Source organism: Micromesistius poutassou, assembly GCF_964030765.1.
Source record: "Micromesistius poutassou genome assembly, contig: SCAFFOLD_5469, whole genome shotgun sequence".
Taxonomy (NCBI): domain Eukaryota; kingdom Metazoa; phylum Chordata; class Actinopteri; order Gadiformes; family Gadidae; genus Micromesistius; species Micromesistius poutassou.
Window position 1 is genome coordinate 1 of NW_028179967.1, and position 15,968 is coordinate 15,968.

At 45.0% G+C, this 15,968-nt stretch overlaps 1 protein-coding gene and 1 long non-coding RNA gene across 2 annotated transcripts; one reads left to right on the forward strand and one right to left on the reverse strand.

The window, feature by feature from the left end:
* Positions 1–4,864: 4,864 nt before the first annotated feature.
* LOC311371253 lies at positions 4,865–8,363 on the reverse strand. Its single transcript, XR_014641034.1, has 4 exons — positions 8,160–8,363; positions 7,282–7,331; positions 6,241–6,582; positions 4,865–5,513 (listed from the first exon to the last, which is right to left on the reverse strand). It is a non-coding gene; the product is annotated as an uncharacterized lncRNA (long non-coding RNA).
* Positions 8,364–8,643: 280 nt separating this feature from the next.
* Positions 8,644–15,880, forward strand: LOC311371252 (cytoplasmic dynein 2 heavy chain 1-like; the record flags this gene model as incomplete). The annotated part of the gene is made up of 15 exons (XM_084489424.1): positions 8,644–8,703; positions 9,341–9,530; positions 10,166–10,339; positions 10,671–10,761; positions 11,023–11,141; positions 12,676–12,823; positions 12,931–13,076; positions 13,189–13,275; positions 13,611–13,745; positions 13,870–13,983; positions 14,184–14,295; positions 14,611–14,735; positions 14,842–15,017; positions 15,428–15,623; positions 15,785–15,880. Coding segments are annotated over exons 2-15 (1,902 nt in total), but the record flags the coding sequence as incomplete, so codon positions are not given.
* Between the last annotated feature and the right edge of the window lie 88 nt (positions 15,881–15,968).

A 15,968-nucleotide genomic window follows, 5' to 3' on the forward strand; every position in this document is an offset into this window, starting at 1 on the left:
ACACACAACACACACACACACACACACACACACACACACACATACATACACACACGTATTCACGCACATATACAAGCGCATTCACACACACGTGCACATGCTCTCACACACATACACACACACACACACACACACACATACACACAACCCACACACACACAACCCCCACACACACAACCCAAGAAACCTGGGTCACAGCCCATTTAAAATGCTTGGCCAAAAATTCCTTAAGTGTATCAGCGTTACACCAAAGTGTTAATGGCTCTATTGGGATTCAAGCCAACAAACCTCTCCCTCTCTCTCTCTGTCTGTCTCTCCCTCCCTCCTCCACTCCCTCTCTCTCTCTGTCTGTCTCTCCCTCCCTCCTCCACTCCCTCTCCCAGTTGGGTCCAGTCTGTTGGAGGAAGACAGCTGATGTCAGGAACACCAGCGCATGGGGAACACACATCAGTGCCAACAACATGTTTCTGAGTCCCAGAGAGATGTTGTTTCACAGTAGAAGCCACAATGGGGGAAGAAAAAAAAGCATGCTCGGGGATTTGGAACAGAGTGGTCACAAGCCAATATATCATCCTCATTTTTTCATGTATTCTTCTCATTCCTCTCTGTCTCTGGCTCTGTGTCTGTCTGTCCTCTCTCTGTCTCTCTGTCTCTCTCTGTCTCTGTGTCTGTCTGTCTCTCTCTGTCTCTGTGTCTGTCTCTCTATGTGTCTGTCTCTGTCTCTCTCTGTCTCTCTCCTGTCTCTGTGTCTGTCTCTCTCTCTGTCTCTGTGTCTGTCTCTCTCTGTCTCTCTCTCTCTCTCTCTCTGTGTCTGTCTCTGTCTCTGTGTCTGTCTCCTGTGTCTGTCTCTCTCTCTCTCTGTCTCTGTGTCTGTCTCTCTCTCTGTCTCTCTCTCTCTCACACACATTTAAATTCAAAAAGCTTTATTGGCAAGGGAAACAAAAGTTTACATTGCAAAAGCAGGTGAAAATAGAGGCCAAATGATAAATATGAATTATCTCTCCCTCTTTCTGTCTCTCCATCTTTAACTGGATGAATCACAAAGCGAATGCAGAATTAGATTCCCATCAGTACTGAGCTGCAGAATCAGACGGACAGGGCTTTTGTTCAGTTCAATTCCAACCATCATATGGTAATGTTTCTTTTTCTCACACCGACGTGATAACATCATTTTTTCCATTTACCACCGTGAAATAAAATGCAATAAAATACAACGTTGTTGTCCTCCAACATGTTCCCCTCTTTGAATTTGTTCTTTGGCTTTTTTGATGTAGACTTATTGTTCCCCCCCCCCCCCCCCCCCCTCCTAACATCTGTTAATATTTGAATTGCTGATAAATGTTGCAGTCTTTTGTTTGGATTCTTCATCCAATCACCAGCCACCGCTCGAGGTCAGAAGCATGGGCATTACATGTGTTCATTAAGATACGATTATTTTCCCCCTGTGTACGTAGATATTTGATAATGATATTTAATCGTAAATGGCCCTGTTCTTACCCCTGTTCTTAACTCCCTTCATTGCTTCCTGTCCTTTTAGAATTGATTTTAAACTTATAATGTTTGTTTTTAAAGCTCTTCATGGCCTTGCCCCATTATATTTATCCGAGCTTTTAACCATCCGAGATCCAGGTAGAGCGTTGAGGTCGACAAATCAACTTGTACTGGAAGTGCCCAGATCAAAATATAAACACTGGGGTGACCGAGCCTTTTCCGTCGCTGCTCCCAGGCTCTGGAACAAGCTCCCCACCGAGATGCGTCTCATCTCGGACCCGGGCCTTTTTAAATCCAGGCTAAAAACCTACTTATTTAGGATGGCTTTTAATACCCAGTAGCACGATGGCGCTTTTATCTTATTTTATTTTATTTGACTTTGCTGTATTTTATTGCTCTCACTGTTTTTATTGTTTTTAAATTGTTTTATTTCTGCTTCTGTCTTTTTATTGTTACACTATGTAAAGCACTTTGGTACTCCGAAAGGATTGTTGTAAAGGGCTGTATAAATAAAGTACATTTACATTTACATTTACATGGCCACTCCATCGTGGTCTTAACTCGACATCACATGACGAGGCTCACATTGAGTGATGTGATGTGTTCGACCTCAGGAATGATACAAGGTGTGTGTGTGTGTGTGTGTCAGCCATGTCAGAGAAAAGCCCTCTGCTAACTGTCTCTTTTGTTTAGATATATGAGAGAGAGAGAGAGAGAGAGAGAGAGAGAGAGAGAGAGAGAGAGAGAGAGAGAGAGAGAGAGAGAGAGAGAGAGAGAGAGAGAGAGAGAGAGAGAGAGAGAGAGAGAGAGAGAGAGAGAGAGAGAGAGAGAGAGAGAGAGAGAGAGAAGAGTAATGTGGGTGGGTGGGGTGGCAGAGCTGGTTGGGGGCAGCATTTATCAGCAGAGTGGAGGTGACGAGAGAAGAGGGGGTCTCAATTTACACAGTCCTACATGGGGGGCCAACAGGTCACAGGCCAGTTGGAGGCCAGAAACAATACTCTTATTTGTTTTAAAACAATGTAATTGAGACAAATCGAACAAGGTTGTGGTGATTAAAGAGACAATGTGAGTTATAACCGTCATCTATAGTGATCTGTAGTAGTGGTGTCATCAATCATTGTGTGCCCTGCTTTGTCAACTGGTCCGGTTCGGTTGCTTTAAATGTGTAAAGCAAGTGTCCCTGTACCGTACTCTACCGTAGGCCTACTACTTGCGTATCCGTGCGTGCGCGCGTGTCGGCTCATTAGCGTCCGTACCGTGGCCAGAGCGCACACCTCTCCGAAGTGTACCGAGGCCACGGAGTTGAACTGTACTGGAGTACGGACGGCGTGCTCACACCAGCCAAACGATCTAGACTTTAGGGGGCAAACGTACTCGGGCAACGGTACAGATGGCCTATAGTGTGAGTGCGCCCCAACACTAGAAATACAAGATACCAGTTCTCAGTAGGTGACATAACATCACCATCTAGTGGGCAAGTATGTCATTGCATTTTAAGAAAGTCTTTCCCCAACCATACCTGCTTTCACACAGACGTACAGCCCGCTATTAAACCGCTATTCTCCCGACGGGCCGTGTATGTGAACGATCACAAAGAGGGAAATGTCGGTCTCAGTGTACATCGCCATTGTTTAACATTATTTATTGATTGTGTGTTAGCCATCGGGCTGTGTCTGGGAAATTGTATTTGTTTACTAGCTCTATTTAGATGCTTTTCTATGCACTCTGGAACCTTATTTACTTTCAAGTGTCTTTGTTATTGAATATTTTACATTTTTAGTGCAAATACTACTCTCCAGGTTAATTACGAATCTTGATGTTAAGAACATCAGTTGTTAGTATAGGGAGACCGGGGACAGACTCTGTTACTCAGAGACGGTTTGGATTAGACAAACCAAATTTTCATACAATAAACGTACATCTGTCTGTGAATAATCAAAACCATTTAAGGATGATTACAGAATCCACTTTCTTCACAATTTGCATTTGAATGTCAGGAGTCAGAGGTGTCAGACGTGTCAGCGGGGCCCGGGGACAGCTGCGACGTCGTTTGGGGATGGTTGCAACATGTTACAAATACAATTCATTTCAGTTTTAACAAAAGGATTATTATCAAAGATGCAAGTTATAATATTACAATGTTCAGTATTCATCAGCTTTGATCAGATGACACTTCTAGATTTGTGTAGATGAGTAGGCTAGGCCTTATGTGCAGAATCAGATGTCAAATATTCAAATTGATATAAAATACAGTAGATGGAACAATTTGTGAGGCAATTAATTCATTTATTTAGCCAATGTCATGTAAAAGGTAAAAAAAAAAAAAAAGCATAACTTCACGGCAACAACTTAAACAACTGTTAAAACTAATATCAACAATAATAAAATAATCTGATTTCAGCTTCACTTTACGGCAACAACTTAAACATTGAAAAAAAATCCATATTTTATAACATATTTCATTTTAGTAATACAAATGTAATGTCAACACTATAACTGCATCTTGCGTCTACTTTAATGGCATTAACTCTACGGGGACAGTAGCAACAGTTGTTGCAGCTTGTAGCTGTCCCCACTCTGTCAGCCATGATAAAACCTCATGCGAGCTAACCATACTCGCTTAAAGTTAATATATCACTCATTTAAATCATACAACTTTGAGCTGAATCACAAAAACAGTGACAACAGTATAACAAAAAATAATCTCAAGAAAAAAAATACTTTCAGTTTTTTGTGCGATAAATTCTGGAGCAGTTCAGGAATGTGTTCGATTTTTTCGGCGGATCCAACTGAGCATGTGCAGTGCGAGTGTCATCACTCTAGCTTGTTTCTGATTGGAGAAAAATGACACGTTGCAACCATCCCCTGTTGCAACTGTCCCCGGTCTCAATTAGTATTAGTATTGAGTAGAAACTGAAACCTAGATGTATTCTGAATAGATCGGTCTATCAGCCTACCGAGTGGACTGAAATGAACAAAAACATATTTGCACTGAGAAATGTAAAAACAGACATTATATGAGAATGATGGAAACATCCACATCAATATCTTTAAGACATGTACAGCTTTGCAAAAAAACATGTGAAGGCCATGCATACAGGCCACTGGCAACAATCTTTTAAATATTTTCTTCTCTATTACTCACAACATAGGTTTAAAAACGATTAATTGATCCCAATTCAGAACACTGCTTTCAGTAACTCATTTAAACATATTTGCACTGGGAGGAAATGCCCAAAACTGAATAAAGTGCAAAACAAATCGGTAGTAATGATTACGCTGCCGCATTGTAGCGGTGGAAAAAAAAAAAAATTATATATATATATATATTTTTTTTTTTGCAAGTGTGCCAATGATTATGCGTCCACGTGCCAGTGGTGGCATGCGTGCCTAGGGTTGCCGACCCCTCTAGGTGGACACACACACACACACACACACACACACACATACACACACACACACACACACACACACTCACACTTAGAGAAGCGCGTTCACTCCCTTTGGTGAAACATTTTAGAACAGTCATCGTCGTCATCCATGGAGGTGTTCTCACTGGGCTCCTCTGCTGGCCTCCCGTCAGTCCGATGAGTTTGATGTGATTGTTCAAAAACATTAGCAATCATCAATCATCTTCTGTGCAATTTTGCATATAATAATAATACTAATAATAACATTAATAATGATACCAACGATGCAACAGGGATTGGCCAATGATAGCGATGACTAGAATAGAGAAAAACACAATGAAATCAGAATGAACAAATGGGTTAGTTACTGTGATAGCACCCTATATCATTAACATTATTATCTGTTTGGGACACTCTGTATAAGGCATGAGAGGCCATTTAGTTTTTAGTTTTCTCAAATAGACATAGAATGAAGATCTGAAAAACATGATTGCATTTCTTTACCGCCACAAACTTCTCGAAACGTAGTCTACCACTGGCACTTATATTTGCTTGTTTCCCAGAATGACATCTACCTGTGTTGATCCTGTGGGGGCTGTTGATGGACTTTGACTGTTGAAGAACGCAGTATTAGAGATGTTGAACAGCAAAAGGAATTGTTAACACTTATAAATCTGTGGTCTTCTTTCTTGGATTGAGGATTGATAATACACTAGGTACACTAGGAACAATCCATGATATCGTGCTGAGTGGATAGACCGCGATGGCAGTGCATGTAAGTGAGTAATTGTTAAGGTTAAGGCTCATATAATCAAGGTTTAAGGGTGACCACTGGGCACACAGCATTGTTAGGCTCTTCGTGAAGAGCCTGACCCCAGCCCTGACCCATTTCATCTCTTTGAGAGACGGGTTTTAAATGGCTCTCTTTTTAAATGGCCGTCCTTCTAGCGACGGCGTTGGCTAAACGTGGGAGTGACCTCCATGCCTTGTCTGTTCAGTTCCTAGTGCTTACGTCGGAATCCTGAGGGGATGGGGTAACTCTTCCTTGTGGCCTTGTTGGTACAAGTAATCTAGTTGCTAACGCAACACCTACGGTTATATGATTTAGGAATGACCACCAGTGTTTGCCGACACCCTGAATGTTGGCATGAAAACTCTTTAAGGAAACGTCACCCAGTCACATTGTTGAATGAGGGTACTATACTAAAGCACTTTTGTGCTTTGGTCATGAAATGCACAACGCCTTCCATATACGAGCTTATCTGCTCCACTACACATGGAACCAAAGTTCAGTTAGTCAGTAAAGTTCCGCTAGGGGGAGCTGTAGGTGAACACTGACCTGGTGGTGGTGGTGGTGTCGTGGTTATTTTTGAGACGTTGAGGAAAATGACAGTATCGTCAGTATGTCCACCAGAATCCCCATAGTTGATGACACACTTATAGGGCCCTTCATCGTCAACTGTCAGATTCCACATGCTTACTGTCCTCTCGGTCACGTTCACACTGGTGGTGTCCGTTCTTGTGGGGTTGGTTGGTTTTTTAGCATGCCACCCATTTAAATAAACATTATATCTGTGGCCACCTTGAAAGGATAAAGATAAGAAACTCCTGCTTTTGTCAGAAGAGCATTGAAATAACACCTTCCCTCCAACCACTCCGTCAACAGTGTGGACAGCAGCACCTGAAAGACAAAGGACTTCATCAGGGAGAACGGCAGTTTTAAAACCAACAGAAACCGATATTATAGTTTAATTTTGAGTTTTAGGCAGAAAAATCTAAACTGTATATCTCACTATAGCCTCAATGTCTCGCTCTATTGCAACACACTGACAAAACAATACAATTATCATGCGTTGCCAAACTATTTGTTAATGTAGCCTATACGTTTATTTAGTAATAAACACACACACACACACACACACACACACACACACACACACACACACACACACACACACACACACACACACACACTTCTATATTTTATCTCAAATGTATTCGAACTTGGTCACATTAGCTATTTGTTTAACTCTTAACTTTACCAACCTTTTTTTTTTTTTCCTCATTTTTCTTTAAATGGTGTGCATGTTTACATTGTTCACTCCATTTGGACTCTGTTAAAATCCCTTCACTTGTTTTAAGAACATTAACATTTCTTTACGTCTTAAACTATATGGCTTTACTTAAACACAGCACTTGATGCATTTTCGGGTTAGTAGGCTACTATAATAGAAAATAAGTTTAAAAAAAATAAGTAGTACCAGGTACCAGGTACCAGGTACTTCTTTTGGCAATGGAAACGCAAAAAAAGGCGGGGCGAGGCGAGTTGAGCTGGTAGGCTACTACTATCGGTGGAGAAGGAGCACTTTCATTTTCTTACCTTTGACAACAAAATATCCCACCAATATGAATAGTACATTCATCTTCAACCTGAAACACAAAAATCGAATTTGTAGTTCCTCTAAATGATTTAAACATTCATTAAGAAATGTGATCGAGTAGCTTAATCATGATTTGGCGACATGTTTTGGCGACAGCCCATACATTTGATCACCATTCTGCACACTTTAATTTCCTCTACTTTGGAGTATTATTCTATGGGCAGCCAACACAATATCAGTGCCTTTTTACATGAATACTTTTGTATCATAATAAAAGTCAAGCTTAATTTGCTTTATGCGAAAATAACAATATTCATTAATTGCCATTTTATTAACTTTTTCTTTGAGGGGCACAAATTCACTCAGAGTGGCGTAGAAAATCCATGCACTCATATTATTAATAGCATTTATAATATAAACAAATTTCAAACTTGTACAAGCTTGTACTCTAAAGCGGTGTCACTTGTAATTGTATGGTCAATGTTTTGATAATTGTTAATAGTAGTAGGTTGTGATGAATATTTAGCATATGGTCTTTTTCAATAGCTCCATCAATCCATCCAATACAGATTGAGCTATTGAAAATACAAGCAACGTTATTATGACTGATGTTGTATATGAAAATGCAATGCACAATAATCTTTACCCTCTCTGTTGTTATATCTGTCACAAACTAACCACAGGGTAAACCCGCCACGGTAGACCTATACTAGTCCTGACATGCCTAGAGAGGGCTCTTACTAATTCATTTCATTTCCCAGGCCTGGACAATAAAATCTCATTGCGTGTAATTATAATTATTATTTTTCCCGGGACGCTGGTTGGCGCTATATTTAATTAGGCCTACATTATATATATATTATATTATAGGACTCACCAGGGCAGTTCCCCCCTACTTTCAGTAGGGGCCTATAGCTGGGCCAGCTCCTGTGGGTCTTTCTCCTTCGTTCAGTCAGTGATGCGCTCTAATATCCAATATAAACATGAACTGTGTCCGACCCACCGGAGGATCAATAAATACTCCCCGTTTCCCCCGCCTCGTAAGCGGGAGGAGTGGATTCAAGTTTAGTTTCACAATAACGTCGTCAATTAGTTCCTCTAGTTCCTCCAACAACACACCGCCTACTCTGCTCTCTCTCTGGGACATCGTCTTATATGCTATTTTAAACCCCCCGCCCCACCGTCCACGAACCTCGGCCAATCCCAGCGCCGCCGGTGACAGCGCGTCTTCTTCCGCGCCTTACGCACGATGGGTTACGCACGATGCGTTACGTAGTTGTTCCTTGGTAACTACGCAAACGTTATTCCTAGCAACAACAACCGTAGGCTGCAAGTTGGTAATCGTCGAGTGCGTGGATTAGCACACATGCCCCCCGTATCCACGGATGAAACGGGCATTTAGTCGAATAAACCTTAAAGAGGTAGGTAGGTCCCCGGGGTGGAGGGTTGGAGAGGAGGAGGCATGCCCACAGCGCGGTGTTGCTATGTACACAACCGGTCTGCACAAAGTTGCAGATCTTGTAGGTCGCCAGCCGCGTTGTGACTGCGTGTCTCCGTGTCTGTCATTGCGTGAACCCATTCAAAGACGTATAATAGTTGCACTGAACGAAGTGACGTGATGCTTTGTGTGTGTTCCGTTAGCCTGCATCGGCCGGGGGATGTTTGCTGTAGTTAATGCTAATATGCTATCTCCCAGAGACCCTAGTAGCCTGCTATGGTAACAGATGGCGCTGCGTGGAGGGACAAGCCTTTACCTACACGTATGTCGAGATGTGGGGGCTTGACTTTCCTCGTACTTCCCCGTTATGTTCAATGCAACGAAGCCCGCAATGCAAATTGCATGCGAGCTTCGTTGCATTGAACGGTACAGTACTTCTTTGTGGCATTTCAGTATTGCACAATGCAATATTGAAATGCCACAAAGAAGTACCGTAACATAAGGATGCTCATCAGGGTTGGTGGTTCATTGTTACACCGCACGGTTTCATTAGGTTTCGCCCTCCGAGTCCGCTGACATGTGTCTGTTCTGTGTCGTTGTTTTCATGTCGCCATGCCAAGCTGAAAGATGCCTCCGAGCTCAGCTGATCCCCGCAAACAGTTTATACTCACAACAACGGGGAACTTCTTTGGCTTGACCGCTTCCCCCCACCTGGCTGCCAGCGCTGAGCTCAACAATTTTCTTGATGATGGCAACGAGTTTGTCCTGTGTTTCAGCCAACAACAACACGACCTGCATCCGTCAAATCAGGTACAGTGTTACACCAGTGTAATGTTCACCTGACATACATGGAACCTTTGACCTCCTGAAAGAACGACCAGGTCATGAGCCCCAGCCGGCAGCTGAGCAGGATTCACAGAGCAGGCATCCTTGCTGTTTGAGGGTTGCTGGTTCCTGTCCCCGACTCACTAATGGCGAAACTGCTGAGGTGTCCTTGTGCAAGCTACCATGTCGCTATCTGTTGCCTTGTACCGCAGTCATCAAACCGCCGTGCCGTAGTCGACTTATATTGAACCATTCGTTACATTTTTCGCTGGGGACATGTCCCCACCACTTTTTGCTCGTTGCTCTGATTGGTTGTAGGTTCAACCAATTGCATCCAGAGGCATTTTGGTCTACACTCATTGATGATGAGCCCCTTGGAAATCGAAAATGGACTGAGAGGTTACAGACCCATGCACATTTGCGAATTGCTCTAGGCAAAATATTCACACTTATCTATGTGACATAATTGACCAGATCAGATCAAGTCTAATGAGAATGTTATATATGTTAATAATGTTTTTATTCTACAGCCCATTTACGTCCATGTCGTATATATATATTATCTTGCATTACGATGTGAGTAACTTAATCTTGTTGTATTTATTCCCCGCCATTGTTAGATTGAAACATCTGGGGACAGTGGAGGCAAGGTGCTGGTGTTCTTCAAACTTCAGCCCACCGTGATCACGGAGGAGAACCTCCACCAGAGCATCCTCGTGTCCTCTATGCTGGAGTCTCCGGTCAGAAGCCTCTACCAGGCTGTGAGACAGGTGTTTGCCCCCGTGCTGCTCCAGGTGGGAAGCGAGGAAAAGGAGGAAAAACCAATAAGAATGCCGACTGATATAGGATTTTGTTTGTGTTGTGGTGGTTATCAATTTCCTTCTTCATGCAGATGCTGGGATACATTTCCAGTGTGTTATTTTGTCATTTAACTTAAAAACATTATTTTAATACTTTCTTCTACTCTTTTGGTCCTAGATTTCTCTTTCATGTTGACACTAAAACCTTCCAGTCAATAATTCATCCTGATTTGCGTTTTAATGTCACCCATAGCGGGTTATTCGGGCGTTCGGCTCACCAACACGCCACGCCAATCACAATCTCGTGCCTCCCTTTGTTGTGTAGGATGAGCGCTGGAGTTCAGAGTTGGACCCCAAACTGGCAGCGCTGCTCAGCGACCTGGAGCGGGGCCTGGGCTCGGCCGTCCGGCAGGCGGGTAAGACGGGCCTCCCAGAGGGGGATGTGTGAGGTACCGCACGATGAGCGAGTGTGGTGCGTACTCGGAGAGGGCTTTCAGAGAGATGAACGGGCACACACACGTTGTTGTTGTTGTTGCAGCATGTTGCAGCAATACCTCTCTGCAGAGCAACAGGGAACCAGCTCCCCTCAACGTCTTCAGTTGGACATCCGTCACAGTCCCAAGGCCAGTGCTTGTGTGGCACGATGTTTTATTGGCTGAATCACTTGTTGTCTGCAGGCGTGCTGTCCCCCGGGGATGAGTTCCAATACTGGGCAGATCTCTGTGAGTCTGCAGAGACGCACGGCGACAGAGAAAGGGCCCGCCACTTCGTTGAGCTCTTCCGACCAATCGAAAAGGTATGTCGTTTGGGAGCACTTAACAGCCTACTTAAACAAACAAATATATAATACATATATATGTATATATATATATATTTATAAAACGGGTGGCTTAAATCAAGCGATCTGATTGGTTCCCAACTGTTGTATACTGAGCGTATACACACAGCTATGACGCCCGTTCAGTTTACAGAGTTCAGTATCACTCCGCGCCTAACTCTAACTGTTGTTTATTTATATATAAAAGCAATAGCATAGTTCACTGAAGCCTAAAAACATGTTGATTGTTGGAGAGGGTGGAAATGTTGTAAAGCAATAGGCACACGGTCGGCAATTTAGCCTTCTATCGAGTTCGAGTGAACTCGATAGTAGGCTAAATTGCCGGCGAACCAAGCTACCGTCTCTAGCCTAGCCTTCTCTCTGAAGGACGCTACAGTGTGTTGCATAGCAACCGCCGTACACTTTGCCGGCAGCCAGGAGGGACTACTTTTTTGTATTCGTTAAAAAAATGCTTTTCCGACTTTCTCACTTTTTTAAAATTGAGTTTAATTTCATATGACTTTCATTTCGCCATACTTACGTAACCATTTTCTAAAAACAATAGATCACTTCAGTCAGTGAAATGTTCTCATTATACCACAGTGAAGGGGGTCGCCGTCCCTCCACTGTGCGTCGGGACGGACAACGCCCCTTAACTGTGGTATAATGAGAACATACAAACAGCCTGTCGTGATCTATTGCTTAAATATATATATACGCACACACTTAAACTGCAGGTTTCTACATACCCAAAATTTTCCGCACGCGAGTTTTAGAGTGGGGAGCGCTCCATAAAACTGCAGACAAAACGCGCAAGTGAAGGATTGAGGGATTTACGGCAGAGCAGATAGGAGCTGCAGAGTGGAGACGGGAGGAATGGACGCTGAAGCTGAGCCCCGCCCGACCTAGGAAGTCGAAGAAGGACAGGAGATTTGTTGGTCAACCTCTTCCTTTAATAACGTTTAAAGACGGAGAGTGAAAGCCGTGTTTTAACACGCTCCCGGGGATAATGCTGTCATCGCTTTGGGGACCAAAACGACGCGGTTTGACTATATAAAATACCATGCTCTTGCCTGAGTGGAGCCCGGTACTTACCGTCTAGAAGCAAAAACTGAGCATGAAAAGAAAAGATATCTCCCCCTGCCTGGACCCTCGCCCTCCCACGTCAAAACCTGCACACAATCCCATCCTCCCACATCTGCACACTGGACGTTTCAGATGGTATAACATGGTAACATTGATCATGTTAACCTTGTGATGCTCCTTCCACATGTCTGCCGCTGCTGTCAGGCAGAGGGGCCCCTAGGCCGGCGTCTGGTCTCCATGGGTCTGCCACAGCAAACTACGTGCAGTGATCACTATAATAACACCGTTATAATAACACCGTTGTGCATTCAGTTTTTACATTTCATTTGAACTGATTACTATCTTGTCACTTACCTGTACATCAGCTGCTGTGACACCCGTGTTTCCCATGTGTGTATTTGTTTACTTGTGTTCGTTTGTGTTGAAGGAGTTCTTGGGTCTGGACGGCCTGTCCATGGCGGACGTTGTGGATCTGGTGGAGCAGAGCAAACACACGCTGGACGACGTGTGGAGACAGACCGACTTTGACGCCCCCTACCCCCAGCCACGCATGCTGCGCCTCATGGACAACATAGGTACGCGTGCAAGTGCACACACACATGCACACGCACGTGCACTGGTGTGTCCACAGAACACTGGTATATGGCTACACTTTTTCAGGATGTGTTTGTGCGCGTGTCAGGTGGGGCCCTCGGCAGATACGTCCAGAGGAAGTTGAGCGGTGTGAAAATCTTGGAGGAGCCGTACGTGTCCATGCAGGAGAACCTGAGGATGGCCGTCATCATCTGTGAGCAGTGGGTGACGGCCTGTGAACACCTCACAGGACAGGTGGGGTTCGCCGTCAGCAGCCTTCGTTAGGAACAGGGATGGAACTGAAATGCCTTGACCTTGAAGACCCAACATTTAAATGATATTCCTTCTGTTTATCTGTTTGCATTAGGTGTGGAAGAGTCATACCTCGCATGTTTGGAAGGGAGACAAGCACCAGCCGCACACTCTGAAGTGCTTAGCGCAGAGGTTTGATGAGGTGAGGTCATGGATTCAGTCGATCAGTGTTGAACTGCTGAACTGCTTCACCACAACCACCACGGTTGTGGTGGAGCAGTTGATGAATGTATGTGTCATACTTTCCACACACCATATAGACGGTTCTAGAATGTATTGGGCCTTCCAGGGTCAACTTATTGTTAAAGATGAGGTTACACTGTTCTGACATTCAGTCTTTTGAGGTCTCCACATGCATCATGCTTATTATCGACTCTTTAAAGTATCAGTTTGGAAGGACGGATGCATTCACAAATACAGTTCTACACATTAGTCCATTGTGTGATTGTGTGTGTTTTCACCCGGTTGTCGGTGCAGGTAGTGACTTTGCGCACCGTGTACGAGAAGCTCCTGCGGCTGCTCCCCGGAGGTAAACAGCAGGCCCTGAGCCCCGAGCGCGTGTCTGAACCCTTCTCTGGACTCAGCCCGCTGCACTACAACCCCTACACCGAGGTAGGGCCCTTCATGCACCACCAACAGAAATGTTATTGTCGTCGGCGCTGCTGGCGGTGTGTGACTCACGTCGTTGTGGTCGTCTGAACGCGTGCTGAGTGTGTGTGCTTTTGCATTTTTGCAGCCTCTGTGGAGAGCAGCCGTTTGCCAGTTTGAGCGGAGTATTAGCACCTCAGAACAGGAAGTGGCTGCTATATTAAAGCGTTACATCGGAGATGTGCTAGACAACCCACAACAGGTAGCCCAAAGCCCCCCTTTGTGTGTGTGTGTGTGTGTGTGTGTGTGTGTGTGTGTGTGTGTGTGTGTGTGTGTGTGTGTGTGTGTGTGTGTGTGTGTGTGTGTGTGTGTGTGTGTGTGTGTGTGTGTGTGTGTGTCAGTCAGCAGATGGGCTGAGGTTAGTGATACAGTCCGTGTGTGTGTGTGTGTGTGTGTGACCAGCTGCTGCAGGTGTTTAAGAAGCACAAGGAGTTGATCAGGCGTCCGACCATCAGCAAGGAGCTGCAGTCGGAGAGAGAGACTCTGGTGGCCAGACTGCTGGACTACAACAAAGGTCTCCCACACTACCAATACCACACCCTCTGCTCTGCTCTTTCCTCCTGGGTCTCCTTTATGTCATTTCTCCTTTGTGTCATTTCTCCTTTGTGTCATTTCTCCTTTGTGTCATTTCTCCTTTATGTCATTTCTCCTTTATGTCATTTCTCCTTTATGTCATTTCTCCTTTGTGTCATTTTCGGGCCCTCTCTTCATCTACTGTACTGTCCTGCATTGTACAAACTCTTTTAGAAGTTTTTTAAGTGTCAAAGATTGTGGTTAGCACTCATTTGCCTCTGATAGTTTGACGCTGTCCATCTTTTATTATCTTAAGGTCTAAAGTCTGACTTTGAGTTCCGCTGCCACGGTGCTCCAGGGGAGAAGACGGGGCCCCTCGTCGGCAGGAACCTCCCTGAGGTGGTCAACAAAATCGTCTGGGTCCGACAGCTCATTCACAAGGTAGCGGTGCTGTAGCTTCACTGTGTGTCTGGGAACTCGCCGCCTCACCTTTCACCTTGGTGACGTCCACGGGCCTCGACGGCCGTTCCTCTGGTCTCCCTGCCAGGTGGAGGACTCCGTTCGTATCTCCGAGGCGCTGCTCCCAGACCTGTCGGCCTTTCGCTCCTTCATGCGTTTCTGTGACGACCTCCTGGAGGTGCTGAGGGCCTACGAGCAGGAGCAGTTCGAAGACTGGTCCAGAGAAATACTGTCCGGACTGGCCGACCCAAAGTCTGGTATCAGGTGGGTACACGTTCTTTGTTTTTATTTCGTTTTTTTCTCTCTCTGTTCTCTGCTCTCTGCGTCAATACTGTACCCTGGGAAGCAGCGGGAAGAAAGTGATTGAACCACGCCTTAGGGCTGTGCAGTTAATCGAATTTTGATCACGATTTCGATTCTTGGGTCAAACGATCTCCAAATTAATAAAATCGAGTTGGAACGATTATTTTGAAAAAAAAAAGACAAAAGTTCAAGACAAGTTAAATGCATTTTATTTTCAAACTCAAAAAGAATCGTTTGAGGAATCGTGATTTCAATCTTGACCAAAAAAATCGTGATTCTAATTTTTTCCAAAATCGAGCAGTCCTACCACGCCTTGCTCCTCTCCCCCCCCCCCCCCCTCCCCCCCCTCCCCACCTCTCCCACCTCTCTAGTCTACAAGCCAGTAACCGCGTGATGGACCTGGAGCACGTGGACGGCCGGCTGCGGATCCAGTACTCTGACCGGCTGGTGACGCTGCTGAGGGAGGTCAGGCAGCTGTCGGCCCTCGGCTTCGCCATCCCGGCCAAGATACAGCAGGCTGCCAACACGGCAGACAAGTTCTACGGACAAGCCGTCGTCCTAAAACAGGTACGCAAGCAGAGCATGCACACGACCGGGCGTGATGAGCCGCCCACACGCTCCACGGCACCCCGGCTCCAGAGAGGCTCCCCCCCCCCCCCCCCCCCCCCCCCCCCCCCCCCCCCCCGGTGAGGCGCTCTTCTTGTTAACGTGTTCTTCATCTATTGAAGGTGGCCCATTTCTACAACATCATAGACCAGCAGATGATTCCCTCTCAGAGGCCCATGATGCTCGGTCTGGCTCTGGCCTTTGAACAAGTCATTAAGGTACAGAAACTGGCTCTCACTTAACCTGGATCAAATCAAAGTCTGCTTTCTGTGTTAATGGTTTACACATTCTTATACAATTCAATAT